The sequence below is a fragment of the Pyxicephalus adspersus genome, chromosome 9 (assembly GCF_032062135.1).
Source record: "Pyxicephalus adspersus chromosome 9, UCB_Pads_2.0, whole genome shotgun sequence".
NCBI lineage: Eukaryota > Metazoa > Chordata > Amphibia > Anura > Pyxicephalidae > Pyxicephalus > Pyxicephalus adspersus.
The window spans coordinates 39,674,653-39,691,943 of NC_092866.1; the positions used below are offsets into that span (position 1 = coordinate 39,674,653).

A 17,291-nucleotide genomic window follows, 5' to 3' on the forward strand; every position below is an offset into this window, starting at 1 on the left:
CATACCAGGTTTACTCAGCCCCCCATTCAATTACACCTGCAAATTGGACAATCTAGACAGACTAGACTATTTAAACCTAAAACTGTACCCTAAATAATTGTCAGAAGAGCTAAAAAAACCTAAAAATTACCATAGCAACACAATATTAAACACCTATTGTCAGATTTTCCCAGCTCTGCACAAATATATTTTAACTTTTTGCTAATTATTTAGAAAGAGATAGATAATTTATATCATAGGATTTAGTACTGCACATTTTTATTTGTAAATAATTTTTATACAAAGTACAATTACAGTACAAAATTTTAACACAAATTAAAATATTTTAAATGACATGTGTGATTTTCTTTATTGACATTTGTAATATTTTTAGAACATAGCACAGCAATGTCTCATTTACCTTACCAGGTCATCAAAGATATACACAAAGGTGAGAACACAACAAAAAAAATCTCTGCTTTTGTGTTTTTTAAACAATGACTACGTTCAACCTTTAGTTGAGAACACAACAAAAAAACATCTCTGCTTTTGTGTTTTTTAAACAATGACTATGTTCAACCTTTAGTTCCACAACGTTTCTTGTTAAAAAAAATGTGACCTTTAGAAATGCCCAATAACCATGAAATATTTAACAAATATGTATTTGACTTTTAACAGTGTGTAAATCTTATGATAAGCATACATTTCATTCGTCTTTGATAAGAAAGCAAATATCTCTTTAACACAATGCATTACAAAGTAGACTCACAGCTTAACTAAGCTCACGTCCTCTCGTAAACATCTTTGCCGGGTCTTTCTCTGGCTTCCGCCATCTTGACTGGCCATGCTTGAATGACTTACCTCCCTCACACGGACATGAGATTTCATTCATTCCAGCACTATACGGTGCCCAACGAAGATATTAAGCTGCCCCACCTAATGATTAGTGTTTACAAAGCAGTAGGAGAAGTACAAAAATCACAAATCCACAGAATAAATAAACCAGAAATAAGCAGAACTTTGAAAAGGTTCTCAGGTACAGATTCTTCTCTATCACAAAGAACAATGACCAACAACAAATCACATCACAAAATATCAGGAGACTAGCAGTCAGAGGTAGCAGTGCATTACATGATCTCACACTGCAGATATACAGGTAAAAGTCTCAAGGCACAGGATGCGCTACTGCTTTGGCACAAATATCATTTCTAGATGTTCCTGTTCCAGGTCCACTCTATTGGACACAATCATTAATGAAATGTTGTCATATTTCTTTACAGAAACATAATACTTTTATGTTTTGGAACAAATGCTTAAATATATTTATATACAGTACATGTATTTGTATCATATCCAGTTCACCCTTATATGTATGGTCAGATGTTACTCCTATTTTCAGACTTTTTAGTTGATGTAAAACCGTCCATTCCAACAAATTTATAGGACCTTGTGCTTGCTTCACACAAATCTGTCACAGAAATGTCTGGCTATTTATGTTTGTATTTTTTAATAGAAATTCTATCCATTTGGATAGAGTACTGAATAGGTAAAACTTCTGTTTTCTGCTATCTGTGTTATATTAGTGGGATTTATATTAACTTCCTGCCCTGTAGACTTCACAGAAAGTCAAGGGATACTTTTGCAATGTGAGGGATTACCCCTCTTAGATGTAATGTGTGTCCGCAATGAAAAATCCGCACTCTTGATTTGATGGCAAATCAAAAAGTTTTGATTTATCCCTACTTTTTATTTAAGGCATCATTAGCAATCAGGCCAATTAGGGATAATGAAAGTCTCCAATCAGGACACGGACAGCAATAAAAAACAAAAAAAAAAACCAGTGGGTTTAACTCCTCAGCACTCTATGCATATCTATAAATGAAAAAAAGTTTTGCCTTTAGTTATATTTTGATTTTCATCCTTCTGGTTTAAAGCAACTAAGAAGTTTCCTTGTAATAGTTCATACATCCCCAAGAGCTTGTGTACTGTGGCATTGTGTACACATATCAAATGCAGGTCAGCAGACTGACATGTATCTCAACGATAAAGTGTTGAATACAGATCTGAGGCTGCGTTTGACCTGCTTTTTATTGCACTCTCTGGATGCATCATGTCCTATTGGAGAAGTCTCTACATTGTAGATAGGAGGTCAAATAAAATCTTTTGTGTGTGAACATGTGCATTTGAGCAGCGCTATGTTCACATGTAATAGTCAAAGTTTGACATCAACACCTGTGTGCACAAGCCCCAATTACGCTGCCATCATGGAATCCCAACTCAGTAACAAAACACACAGTAAGCCACATTCTAATGGCCACAAAATGATCTAACTTGGTCAGAGGACAAAAATCTTTGCTCTAATGACATTGCATTCTACTTTGTAAATTAACTGTAAACCTGACTGTACCATTTTTTATGCTGGCATCCCTGAAGAGCCATCCCTTTAGGTAGAGCCGCAACAGAAGGGAAATAAGTTAGGGCCTTTATAGCTTTGGCTTGGTCCATACAGTGGATAAGAATGTTCAGTGATTCAGAAGTCTTTTTGGTCTGTGCTTTTACTAGCTGCTGTTGGTCAGCTTTCAACAGGGCTGTCAGCAGGCTGCACAGATGCATAGCCTTGGGTTGTCTGTCGAGTGAAAAATGATGCAGCTCTTTTGGGCTTCACTCGCTTAATTTCATTTCCTGAAAAATAAATAGTTATGCATAAAGAAATTACACAAAGCAAACTTTCAGGCCATTTTAATAATTTAGAAACAAGGATTAAAACCCATCGGTTTGCTGGTTCCAATAACTCTTAGAAGAAGACCTAATAAAAAGGTGTCTGACAAATGTTGTGCAAGTCAAACTACAAATACAACAAATGTAAAGGGTTTGTTTCTCCAATTATACTAATATTTTAGTTTTTGGTAGATGCAACTTATCAGCATTAGTATTAGTTTGTGAAGGTGGGAAGAATTTGACATCAGATACTGCTATCCAGCTGCTGAAGTCCTAATAAATATACAAAGCTTTTGCAAACACCCTTTAATACAAACATACCAAGTAAGGTTCAAGTTTGTGAAAACAAGCTTATTACATTTTTTAAAAGACTTCAAGTTTTACTGGTCAACTTTTTAAAAGATCACTAACACCATATAAGATCTAAATTATACAGAAATGTGATTGTCTTACCATCATCAACATAATCAATAGTGGTGAGATGTTTCATGCGGTTACATAGAACACTCTCCTGTCTGCGTAGTTTGCCTCGCTTCTCAGAAATAGGTGGACTCCCAAGGGCAGAATCTGGAGAATGCAAATCTGCACCTTGATTAAGTTCTATGCAGTACTCAATTAAACCACTCATGAGCTCAGCCTGGAAAACAGAACACAATAAATGTCAAATTTTTAAGCCAATACAATATTTTCTGTTCAGACAAGAAGCAAAATATTTAAAAGAACTTTAAACTCCAGTAAACATTGCCACTAAGTAAAAGTAAGAAAGTTTTTATTTACCCGTAAGTATAATTGTAATGTGAGAAACACAATAGATGCTATCATTGCCACACAACTCTGACACTTGTGTTGCAATGCACCTTAAATTAGCTGTTCTGCAACTACTGTCTTTCCCATTTTGGTGCTTCTTTTAAACCATGTTAATGCTTGAAAAAAAACAAAACAAAAACAAACAATGCGCCAAAGTGAAAAGTGTAACACACAAGTGACACTGTCCTTAGAAAAGCAAATATGCAGTTATTATTTCGGGCATAGTAAAAAATAACATATATGGTTCAGACTGTAACTAGCATTACCATAGTGGGATGGGGTTATTACCACTTGTTCTTGCCAGTAGATTTGGTATACGTGTACTAACTAATGCATAACAAACTGTACAGCAAAAAGTTGCAGTTTTATTTACACACTGTGCCTTTGTAGGCCACTAAATAGACAGAGAAGCTGTCAATCAACCAACAGGGGGCACCCACTCCAATAAATTGGTTGAAAGCAGAGGGAGACCACTGTCCTGAAGAATTGAGGAGTTGTAATCACCTCATTAAAGATTTCAGGCAGAGGGGAAACTAGTAGGATCATAAGATCAGCAGGTACTGTATTTAATCAACATTCACTCATACTAATAAAGGAAAAACCTTGCACAACTACATAGCAAAAAGGGAGCTACACAACTTTAGTATTTGGGTTTACATACACTTTAAGTATTATTGAGTCACAGACTAAGAACAAGTATAGTGTAAATTAGTGTCATAAAATGGTTAGAATTCCTTATCTCCAGCGATGAGAACCATCACTATCAAACATTTCAACAGAGGCAGCCCATATGACCCCCACATGACAGTCTCTTTAAAAAGCCAAAGCAATAGCATCATATTTAGGCAACAAGCATTTTAAAAAGGAGAAATCAAGAATGGCAGCCTACAAATTTCTCTCATGACTGGTTCACTTTCATTTTAATATACATACTATATTAAAAATAAATATTTAAATATATACTAAATCTATATATATATTTAGTATAATGTTGCCCTTTTTGGACAGGTTAGGACTGTCAGAAGGCTTCATGGTGTAACAAAAGCAATTGTCCCGAATTATTAAAGCTCACCAAGACTACAGAATAAAGACCATCATGGGAGAACCTGGGCGATCTTGAAACCCTGTAACAGATCTGCTTCAAGATTGAAAACATTTTGATTATTACTAAATCCATTCCAGGTTTGTTAGGTTATCATGGGAGAACCTGGGTGATCCATCTTCTCCAGTTTTGGAGTACTTAAATAAATCACTCAGTAGGTCTGTTTTCTGCAACCTTATTTAATTCATATAGGCTAATACTTATGATGATTTATTTAGGCTGAAGTGAAGATGACAATTGGGATCAATAACCTTTTGATCGTTTAAGTGTGCGCAGTTAGACTGAATTAGGTGCAAGCATTAAATAATGAATAGAACTGGGAGGAACTGTGGACATGTATATGTTGGCAGGTCCCAATGGTTTTGTGCTATCCATGACTTTTCCTTTCTAATAATGCAAAATGCTTTTGATTTATATGCAGAATAAGTAGTTTTGTATTACATATTTATATTGGTCACACTGTTAGCAGATACCCGTGGTGTACCATTAGTTGATTTGTTCCGATGGCTATCCTGGTACCAATAACCAGCTGCAATGCTGTAAATATTACTTCAGAGTAGCTGAAAAAGGAAGATAAGATATCAAGACTATATTAGGCATGAAAGATTACCTGTTTGGAGTATATTTTCAGCAACTTGTTAACTGGTGTTCCTTCATTATCACCATCAAACTCTAGCCATAAAATATGTTCCTCTCTATCTGGATATGTATGATCCCAGGACAACTCTGAAAACTTCAGACTAATTAAAACATGCTATGAAAAGAAAACAAAAGCAAAACATTCTGGTGAATAAATAATGCTAATTAAAAAGGTTGAAATATATCTCACACAACAGATTGATAAAAATAACATTTATGTATATACATACTTATAAACTGTTTTTATTTTTTTAAACAAGAAAATGTCTTTTAAAAATACTTGATGGGGTGAGGTGTTTAATGTGCATTATAACCTAGTACTGCTGTTACTGGCTAGGGAAAGAGAAGAAGGGTTATTGTATACTTGGCTAATACAATATAATACCATAGCAAACAATATTAGTACCATACCTGGGTATGGGGAAGTGGTGTCATTGTGCACTATGCTAAGGCTAAAGTTACTATGTACTATGCTGCCACTGATTTCTGAGTGGTGGGATTGTTAATTTAGCTGCTATAGTGCCAATAGGTGGGGGCGATATTGTGTTATCACTGGAAGGAAGATATTATGCCTTACTCAATATTGATTGGGTGGCTAGTTTTTATGCCGACACTCATTCATGTTGCTTATTGCCCAGTTTTATTATTTTGGTTGCATGCTGCCTAATGTTATCTTGGTAAACAGAACATAAACTGTTAACACTGACTAGTTCAAATATAGTGTCTTATATGGCAGTAGTTAGAATCATCCAAACTTTTGTTGGGGGGGGGGGCTGGTTTCCAGCTACACCTCTGCAAACCAGCTAACAGTGCACGGCAATCACTGGCTTCACTTCAAACTGTTCAGGGTTAGGGGGATTTGCTGTGAAGCTGCGTTGCTGCTGTGCATACACACAAAAGCAGCACACAGCCATAACATATCTATATATATATATATATATATATATATATATATATATATATGTAATAATAACTCTACAATTTATATATATAGATTCAGTTCAAATACCTTTTCCTTACGATCAATAACAGACACGCCTTCCATGTTAATAGCAACTGATACAGTCTTTCGTCCAGTTCTGTTCAGGAAGCCTTGGACAGGTTTGTCGATTTCACCCATGAAAAAAGCACACCTGTAGATGCAAATAGCATGTTAGACTGTAGAACAAATTAGGGGGGGAAACAAAACATAATTAAACTTTCCTGTGCGTTTTAAAGGTTTCCAACTTTCATCTTTATGAACAGCTTTTTTTTTTTATTTTAGTAGAGTTAGGTGATAGGAATGTCAGGTTGGATTCATAGGTTTTGATCTTAGATGCACTTTGAAATCAGGGGAAATGCATACAATTTCACCTGTCTTGCTGCACATTTCAAAATGTGTTTCAATCCACTTTGTAATGACAACATGTAAACATCATAACACTCATGAAAGTGAATCCGGCCTTTGAATGTCTATGGAATGGTGGGTTTTAAACTGGACAGCTACTCTAGGTGTAGGAGGATTTACTTAATTGACTTTCTATTTTACTGAAAATGCTATATTCTTTATCCGTCTCCCTCCTTTTGCCAAAATTAAAATTTTAACAAATACCCATAATAGGGAAGTTCGTGACATTTCTTCAGATACTCTTTGTAGTTTGTTGCTTCTCCTTCTTCACAAGTAATACTTTCGGTAACTTCTTTGTAGGAGTTAAGCAGAGTCTGTTCAAAACTTGCCTGGCGACTCCCTCTATTAATCAAGGCTGTCAGTAATCCATTCCTCTTTTTACACATATAAGGAGGAAGAAAGGACTCCAGCTTGGGCCTTACAAAAACAGAGAAATAAAATTTACATATCTGTAAATAAACTTTGATTTCAGACATACAATTACCACCATGAAGAAAAAAAACAGCGTTTCAACAACTGTGTTTATAGGGGTCTTCATGTCTGTATTGGAAATCAAGAAACGTGCATGTCTGCTTCTGTGTATGGCCACACCATGTTGATTTTGGGCAGAAATACAGCTTTTCTTTCATGAAAAAGAGATCATTTAATGCACTGCTATATGAAAGCTACAAAGTTGGCCATCATTTAGCTGCCTGGTCACAGGACACCAACACAGCATATTTGAAAAAGCAAAAAGTGTGGGTTAAACTTTAGATATAAGTATGCCATGTTATGTTTCCACATTATTAATTTAAATGCTTCTGACCAATATCCTCCAAACCAGACATCTTCTTTAAAAATTCTAAAGCTCACCTATGGATTGCATACCATTATATTAATTTACATGAATGCTAAAATGTGGTTCTGTATAACATAAGCATTGCATGAAAGTTGTGACCATGGTGGGTTTATAGAGGTTTTCTCAGCAAGCACATATCATGCAGGTTAGTACACATCAGAGATGGAAGTCAGATCTGAAGCAAAGTCATTGACAAACTATATTAAATGAACCCAAACCTCCACTTTTGAGTGATGATTGTCAATGGGAGAAATGTATGTCCATGAGTGATAATATCCAGGATTTTAGTGCACAGCCTTTTCATGTCTGTGTTTTGATTATTATTAATAATAATACACAGTTTACCTTTCCTAAAAACTACCATCGGTGGCCACATGGACCTAAATGTAAATTTAAATTATTTACAAATATATGTTTTACCAGAAAAAATTTTGCCAAAACTTTGCAGCAAGTCTCCCTGGAAGCACCCTAAATTCTTAGCTTATGGTGAATGTAAGATTCAGTTGCAATTTTCACAATGATGACACAGAGAAACACTCCCACAGCATCCCATGATGCAATGAATAACCTTTGTCCCCCACTGAGAACTACCTTGGGAACACTTATCAGACATTTATGAGTATTGAGTCAATATTCTACAGCAAAAGTTAGCACATTTCATGCTTCAGGGTGCCAAAAAACAGATACATGGACCAAGCCTTAAAATTGTCTGTCCTCAAAATATCCTGCATTATGCATGCTGGAAAAATGATCTAGATAACGACAGAAAAAGGAGCAAGAAGCATTACAAAGGAAATATGAAAAAATTTCACTTATCTTTTTGTGTAGAAACATACTGCCAAAATCATTTTACTCAACATAATGTTATCTAAACAAACTAATCTGGAAATGCTACATAAAAGGATTCCTTGTTGATGTAATACCTTAGTTAATGGGTTGATTTGCAACTAGCTCAGTAACCGAAGCAGTGGAGGATGGGAATGTAAAGAGTGTCAAAAATTTACAGCTAACACACTAAAAAGTTTACAATAGAGGAGACATGCTCATTATATGTATTAAATTCCTATTTCAATGTAATTTACTTTAAACTTGAAACTGACTATTATTCTTCGTATAAGCATCTATACAGAGATCACACAATTGTGTAATGAGAGGGCTTACCTGAGCTATACAGTCAGGAAGACCCTTGCAATAGATAGTTTGCAGTAAATGTAGGAGACTATTGTGACTAAAATGTAGACTATTACCCTTAAGATATGGTAAACTATAGTAAGCATTCTTTGCCTATGACCAATAGGTTTGTAAAAACAAAAGAAAAAAGTCAATCACTGAAACACTGCCAGTACTTAAATAAAGTACTTAATAAATAAGCAATGCGTATGCTGGGGAGAGAATCAAATCTGAATGGAAATAAATTAAGACTTGTACATAGGTTTTGTACTCAGGTTGCCCCTCGGTAATTTTTAGATCACTTAGAGCTGGAATGTAAATATTTGCTGCAATCTTGCCAGCTGTAGTAAGACAAATGGCTGGGGCCCATAAGCAGAAAGGTTGTTCCAGACGCCCTGGCTCAGTAAAAGGTAAAAAAATAACATTTAGTTTGTGCAGAAAAAAAAAAAACACAAAAGTAAACCTACATATTAGTTGGCTGACCTAAAAGCGTGTATGGAATTTGTACAGACAGCTTACATAATCTCTTTTAAAATGGACAATAACTCCTGACAATGAAGGCAGAATAGAGGATACTATGTTGAGCAGCCTGACTGCCTACATACAGCAAACATATTCTATCTCTTTTAAACATTTGCATTTTGTTTATTTTGTACAGTGAATTTAAAAAGATTACATTTAAAATCATAACAGTAAACCTATTTGTGTTCACAAACACTTTAATGTGTTAGGCTATGTACACATGCAATGGTTCTCGTCAGATAATCAGCTCAGGGCTGAAATTGGACGAGAATCTTGCGTGTGTACAGTGCTCGTCGTCTCGGGGTTCTCCCCCTCCCCTCTCCATAGAACAGAACGGTCCTGTATGTACAGCACTCGTTCATGCATTGTGCAGTTGTTTGTTGTTGGAAAGGATTGTGAAAGATAATAATAATAAGACAATTATTGCACGTGTGTTCATGGCCTATGTAAACCCTAACATAGAACTTGGGATTCTTAACTTTTGGCCTACCAATAAAACCCACTAAAAGCATTTTTATTATCTGTTTGATACATGCTAAGTTATACCTGGTACTTCTGCTAGAATACTAGTGAGCAGATCACTTCAATGATCTGCTGACTGTTGTTACAGATTTTCACAATGGACTACAGATTGCACCCTCTTAGCTATGTAGATGTGGTGAGCGTGAGGCGTTCTGTAGTCCTATACATTTTCGGACCTGGGGTCACATCAGAGCACCTGCATAAGAACCCTAGAAAAACAAGTGTGTTGCTGGCATGACCACTAGGTGAATACAAAGTCATTGAAAATCTAAAAAATAAAACATGCAGCCACAAACTACAAGGACTGCTAAGCTGCAATAAATTAAATGTTTGTTCTTCAGTTTGGATATACTTAAACAATGACTGCTGTTAGCCATGAATTATTATTTTAATGCAGACATTGAAGAAATCTACAAGCTGTTATAAACAAACAGTGAGAGTTTGTTAATCTAAAGGGTTGTAGAAATTGTAGCAATATTGTGTTTCAAGAGTTGCATGTAATTTATTTAATCTATGTTCTGAGCATTTCTGAATGAAAAATTATTCCAAACTAGTTCTTAACCCAGGTTAAGCTATTTAAACCCAAAATTGTACAAGGGCAATTCTTAAAGCAATCATGTTAATCAGTGTAACTTATGTGTGTTATCTTTGAAATTCAATTACAAATTAAAAAACAGTTTACGGTCTGATCCCTGCCTTTTAGTTTCCTGTGTGGTCAGACAACTGCTTATCACCAACCAGTGTACCACTACTACTACTAAGACTAGGTACACACGTGCAACTGTTCTCGACCAATAATCGGCTCAGGGTTGATATCAGACGAGAATCTGGCATGTGCACGAACGATCATATTAGAAGTGAAGGGAGAGAGAGCGCAGCGGGGTGCCACTCCGTCATTCTCCCCCTCCCCTTCCCATAGAGCAGAACGGTGCTGTATGTACAGCACTCGTTCATGCATCGTGCAGCCGTTAGTCTTTGGAAAGAATCGTAAAAGATCCATTTCAACGATAATTATTGCACGTGTGTACATAGCCTAAGTCCAGCCTCCCCATGTAGAGACATGGTTTTGATTGTAATGCAAGGATGATGGGAAATATAGTCTGGCATCATTTGTTCTACCTACTTTGGGTTTCACATCCTCACATCTGATTGACCCTCCCACTGGGTGTATTCAGAGACAAAAGGAAATTTATGTAGTGCAATGTGCAAGCTTATCTGCATCGCAAACAGGTATTCTATCCACCACACTGTTTAACTAACTGGTTTGTATTAACTAATCTACCTAATTACTAATAAAATTTACCTTTATTTTTTAGTTTAATATTGGGCTTTCAAGTAGAAAAATAAGTGGTGAATATGTTAAAGTGTATGGTTTTAAAGCAAAGTTTTTTGGTCATTTAAGGTAGAAAGTCTAGCTATATAAAAAAAAACTTTATAGAGTCTTTACTGTTATTAAATCTTATTTAAGAAGGCACTGTATACAAATATTTTTACATATTGACCTATCCCAGTGAGAAAAAAAATAAAGAGACCATTTTTAATTATGGAAACATATTCCCATACCTCAAAGTGGAAGGTGTATGCTTTTCCTGGTTATATGGACCCAGCTCTAACCGGCAAGCTAGGCCACCTAACAGTTCACAGTCTTCCAAGTCACAAGGGTACTTGCCCTCTAGGACATTGTATTTGGCTTCTTCATAAAGCAACCGCAAAACTTCCTCATTGGCAATCTAAATGCAAAAATCAACATTTTAGCCCAATACAAAATTGCTCTGTGCTCTAATTTTTCAATTTGAAAGTTAACCTGTAAGGTAACAATAATAAATTGATTTTTAAATGTAATATTATATTTAAAAAAAAAAACACACATATAACTTCTATATGTTTACACACAGCTTTAACAGTACTCTGAAAATACTAAAGTAGAGTTATAATGTAAAGACATACATGTCTTTCTACAATTAAAAAAAAAATTATAATTAATTAGTTAATTCTTGATTTATTAACTAGCTGTCAGGAAATGTGTGGTAATTTCTCATTATCAAATCAAAGTGTATATCAGAGCAAAACAAAAAATGTGGTACATCTCTGCAATACATGTACAAGCACAGGAAATAATCTGTTGATCTGCAAAAAATACCCCCAGCTCCTAATTTCTGTTATGATCCAGCAATACATGGCATTGCATCACAAGTTCTCTATTCATGTCCAAAAATGACATATGAACTCCCCTTGTGTACTAATATGAAGTATTCTGGGCAGATAACCCGCACTGATATGGGTTATTTGATATGCATATACAATAAGACAATACAAGAAAGCAGAGGAGGACCCTTGCACAAGTACCAGTGTCCTGGTGCCCAGTGTTCTGGCCTCCAATGTGTCCATATTAGGACTGTGGCAATAAATAGCCCACTCCTAATTCTGATCACAGGAATATATTGATTATGTCATCAGGGCATCTGGTTTAGAAACCTTAGAGCTGTCTGGTGATAGTTTGTAAGTCTACCAATATCATAGCTGCCTCAAAGCCTTATAATTCTGTGAAAATTGGGCAAAGTCAAAAGTCCAGTTCCAGAATGCCCTCTGTAAGTGCTGCATCATTTACCACTCATTTGTTTTACACTGTTTGAAAGATAAGGCTGCCCAGGTCCAGGAAACCTTTAAAAGATTCCTACAGGCATAACATGATCTAAATTTTTCTGACTAATGTATCACAAATGACCATAGGCACTATCTTACCTCTCCAGTCATTCCCTGGTCAACTCATTGATCAATTTTGAAATATATTATTATTCCCCTACTATGTCCCAAAGAGATAAACCAGTGTTTAACAAGTGTCTTAACGTTAGTCAAAAAACTAGGATCATGTTATGCCTGTAGGTACTTTTTAAGGTTCCCTGGACTTGGGCAGCCCTATCTTCCAGTGTAAATCAAATAACTGGTAAATGTGGTAGTGGTAAAGGACAGGTTTACTTTAACAAGGCCTTCTCACCTTTATAAAAACTGCAGGAAAGAATGCAACCTGTACCTCTACAATAAAAAAATACCTGTATCTGTACTAAAAAAAAACACAATATTAATGATATTATAATGTAAGATCTGTTCTGGCTAAGCCAAACACCAAAATAGTTACACCTTGATTTAAGATACAATTAGAAGACCGTGAAGGAGATTACAGTTTTCAGTTGGTATAAATTCTTTCCATCCTACCTGAAGTTCTCGACATTTAGGAAAGAAAATATTTCTGCGAAACTGCAGACAAGGTTCATCTGTGTAAAAACACACAAAAAGCATATAAATGTAGTTTTTGTACGATATTATGAATATTGTCATATCTATACTTATTTAATGGAAGAAATTTAACTACATCCCTAATAGAACGCCTATAAGTAGTCTGTAAAGCTATTATAATACTCATTATAATTATCAACTGCATTTAAAAGCTGTACTAAAATATGAACTGTATCAGAAAATAATTGGGAAAAAAGCTATAACACAACAAACCTAATAATCAGCATAAAAAAGGTAAAATAAAGATCACTTTTGCTTACCCTGATGAATGTCCTCAAGAGAACAATTTGTGAATCGTGTCAACAGATCATGCCACTGTCTGCAGACTTTGTATGGCTGATGTTTTGGCTTCAGTTGTACCTCTAAAAGGTAAAATATAACTATAAATGTGGAACTCATTGAATTAGGATTCTATAGATATGTCAAATGTACACAATAATTACCCAAGAATGGAGAGGAAAGCCACAGAGCAAAGACTTCTTGAGCAATGTCAGGGAGAGCAAGGACTTCACGGATGACTTTGTGTAATTCATGTGCTGTTATGACAGATAGGCCATCCACTGTCAGCGGAATTGCCTCATCATTCATTAAATATACAATCACATCCATTGCTGAGGAGAAAACAGGTGAGAAAATAGTGAGAGGTGTCATTAATAATAAATTTGTTTAGCATCATAGTAGTCAGGTTACACTGTGAATAGCCTGTCTGTCAAGTCCATTATTAGGTTTCTTCCCTATAAAAACCAGAGAAGGGAAAACTATCAGATTACAATTATAATCCATATAAAGCCCAATAAACATGGGCTAAAATCTAATAGCCTGTGCCCATGATGTTGTACAGGAACCGGTACCAATATGCAAACACAGCTTAAGTCGGCAGGAGGCAGGGATGCTGTTGTAAGCAATTAATCTCCAAGCAATCTGTTTGTAGAAAACAACTTCAATTACCTAGAAAACTGAACAACAGTCTCTGTAATAGGACTACAAAGAGTTCCTAAAGTAATCTGTGTATGGTGCATCTTTTTTTCAAGTGTCACTGAGATAGAAAAAGCTGAAACCTAAATCTCAGAGGTGGCATCAGCAGGCACAAATAACCAGCAGAAGCTTCTTTTTTTTTTTACAAGGCTGCAAAATAGTAGTCAGAAAAAAAGGATCTTTAAAAGGACCTCCAGGGCATTGGATAAAGTAGAGAAAGGTTCAAGACAGTGTAGAAAAAGGTATGGTAAGTATTTTGCTGGGGTCCTAACTTAATATGCAGCACTGAGAAAATGTTCTCAATGATGTTACGTACATAACATAATCATAACCATACAATTCCACTGTATACAAGTAATTGAGCTTCCAGCTATAATCAGAAGATACCTTCAGCACGCCCACAACCCCAAATACCTACATCGTGTTCCTGAAGAGGAGACACTTCCTCGCAGCAAATATTCATTTAATAATGATGGTGGCGATATTCCACTTCCATCCATCTACACACAAACAACAAAATACAAACAATTACATTCAGTGCTCAACCCAGAAATTTGTTTTTAAGCTGGGTGGGAAGAAATTTTAGGCGGGTGGCAGCCCCTGCATTATGACCCAACTGTTCTGTAACCACCCCAAAAACAGCCAGGTGGTTACTGAAATGTTCCGCGTGGTGCACCCACCTAAAAGGGGCTGGGGAGAACACTGACATTGATATTCAATTAAGGGAAACTAACATTGTTTTGAACTATATAGCTATACATTTTTGTTATAGTAGCTGTGAGCCTGTTTATTTTGCAAAACCTTTGACTTTACTTAGGATAGATTATATCTCAACGAGAGGAAAATCAAAATCTTTTTCTGATATTGGCTTGCAAGAACAACTTTATTATCTAACATCTTTTATGCAATCTATAGACAAAAATAGGGATATAAAGCTGAAAAATACCCACACATTTCCATTCGATCAGGGTTAATTTTGGAAAAAACGTATAATTTTTTCTATAAAAAATTCTGTTTAACATGACAAAAAAGCATTACAAAATTATTTATCCTATTTATTAAAGTTCATAAAACAAAGTGAATGCGTAAGTAAACAAAATGTTTCTTTGTATCTCTAACATCTGAATTTTTTGTATTTTTTTTTTTTAGCTGCTGTATTTAAATAGCAACTCTGTCATTTTGACAGCTTGGAATCATTTTTTAGGAGTTTTGGCAGACATCTGTAGTGCATCTTGTGTACAGATGTATATGTGGGAACTTTTATCTTGATTTTAACGTCACTTCTTTGTTACTCACTTAATAGAGACCTCAGTCATGATTTATATTTAACAGGGATAGTAATAATAATAATAGTAAGCAGAAATAAAGATCTCTTAGCCCCTCTTCCTTTTAGCTTGGTGCACCACTGGTCACTTTGCAGTAGCCACCTGGCTGTTTTTGGGTGCTTACAGAAAAGTTGGGTCACAATACAGGGACCACAACCCACCTACAGTTTCTTCCTATCCAGTCTAAAAAAAATTCTGGGGAGAATACTGTTTTGCATGTAAAGCAGACATTGCCCTAAAATGTATGGTCTTTCTATCAGGATCCTGTGGAATGCTGATCATCCCAAAACACATGACATTGCAAATTTCCTTTTAATTCAGAGTATTTTTCTGACCACCAGATGTCTTCAGTCATATAACTATCATCTACTTCCTCTGAGCCCTGTGATTTAGCAATGAATCTCTGTGTCTCCTATAACTAAATGGTCTGACTGGCTCCTTTTTGGGGCTTCTATCTCCCACAATTAAAGTGGAACAAAACTTTTAAGAATCCACTATCAAGCAGGTCATTGTTGTTAAAAGGGACAGGCAATTGCGTTCCTTCTGCAAAAATCCCACCTACCTACCTGCCTGATCACTGCAGGTATCTGTCAAAAGCTGAGCTGCACATGCGCAAATTCAGCTTTGGTTGCAAAGATACCCAGTAATCCTCACTTTCCCTGCACCTCTGTGCAGGAATTACATCATTCCAGCTTAACCAATCTAGATGGGACAGGTGACAGCAGCTTTAGTTCAGCTTTAAGCCCTGCTTTTGCAAGGACTGCAAGCAACTAATACCAGCTCCTGTGCAGGTACTCATACTGTTTGCATTTACAAAATGTAATTTAATGTTATATCAGTGAATATAGAGCTGCATTCATGAGCCTTTATATTAATCTTCAAGTATGCACATTTTAATATTGTAATTATATATTAGTATATAATAGATGTACTTATAGATAATATTTGGTACTTTGGTATAGAGTAGTATATAAAAATGTTGGGGGCTTTTTTTTTTTTTTTTTTGCAGTCTCTGTCCCTGCTAAGAAGATTCACCATCTGTCTGCCCTAATGATCACACTCATTAGGCAGTAAATGATGAAAATAAAATATAGACATCCAATACAATAGGTGAGGCTAAATGCTCATATTGGGGCATCATGTTCTGGTGACTAGTGTCTGATTGGAGGATTTCTTTCCCCTTCTGAAATTCCCTCCTGTTGCATCTTCAGAACAGAATGTGAATGGCAATCTCCCCACCTGGACAAACACAGAATTTTTAATTCCTTTTCTATTCCTATAAATAAATGCTGTAAAGATGCGGACTGGGGAGCTTTTATCCTTATCTCGGCTTCATTACCTGGTGAGTCACACCTTGGACCTGACTGTCAGCAAATAGTGTTCTAAAAATTAAGTAAAAGTTAAGCATGCACACAAAAATTTTCTGATTAAGCATGAACAATTCTAATACCTTGGGTCTGAATCTATATCAGTTCCCCCACCGGTCATGACTGGTTCTCTTTAAAACTGTGAACTTTTTCGGTTTACAGGCAATGTATGGATGCATTCTTATCTGTAACAACTCACAGCTATGGCAGAATTCCTCCCACACACAAGTCTGCTGGTGCCCATGAAGCCCCGAGCTGTGATACTCACCCCAAACACAATGATACAACCAGCCGTCCGCTCGCCCCTCGGGTCTGGCACAACCAGGAAGCTGACATCACAGTCCCATCAAAACTACTGTCCAATAACATATCGAGAACTGCGTTCCACGCCTCGCCGTGGATAGTAAACCTTTCAGAATCTAACCAATCGCGTTACTGTCTCCACCTCTTTGCGACTGGCATCCAATTGCGTTATGGAATGCGCGGTGTTTGGATGCTAAACTTTGCCGAAGAGCCGGCGATGACGTCATGGCAAACCCCACTTTATTAGACTGCGCAAGTGTTCCAGACGCTTTCCCGCCTTGGTTCCCTGGAATGTGGAAATCTTCCAGGAGAGTGAGTCTGTGAGGAAAATATTACATGCAGC

At 36.1% G+C, this 17,291-nt stretch overlaps 1 protein-coding gene across 1 annotated transcript; it reads right to left on the reverse strand.

Annotated features, from left to right (window-relative positions):
- Positions 1 to 227: 227 nt before the first annotated feature.
- FRMD8 (FERM domain containing 8) lies at positions 228 to 17,064 on the reverse strand. The gene is made up of 11 exons (XM_072421641.1): positions 16,914 to 17,064; positions 14,372 to 14,453; positions 13,422 to 13,589; positions 13,239 to 13,340; positions 12,898 to 12,956; positions 11,248 to 11,414; positions 6,837 to 7,049; positions 6,255 to 6,378; positions 5,217 to 5,360; positions 3,151 to 3,334; positions 228 to 2,661 (listed from the first exon to the last, which is right to left on the reverse strand). The coding sequence occupies exons 2-11, from the start codon at positions 14,451 to 14,453 to the stop codon at positions 2,552 to 2,554; spliced, it is 1,353 nt and encodes a 450-aa protein (XP_072277742.1). The 5' UTR covers positions 16,914 to 17,064; the 3' UTR covers positions 228 to 2,551.
- Positions 17,065 to 17,291: the final 227 nt, after the last annotated feature.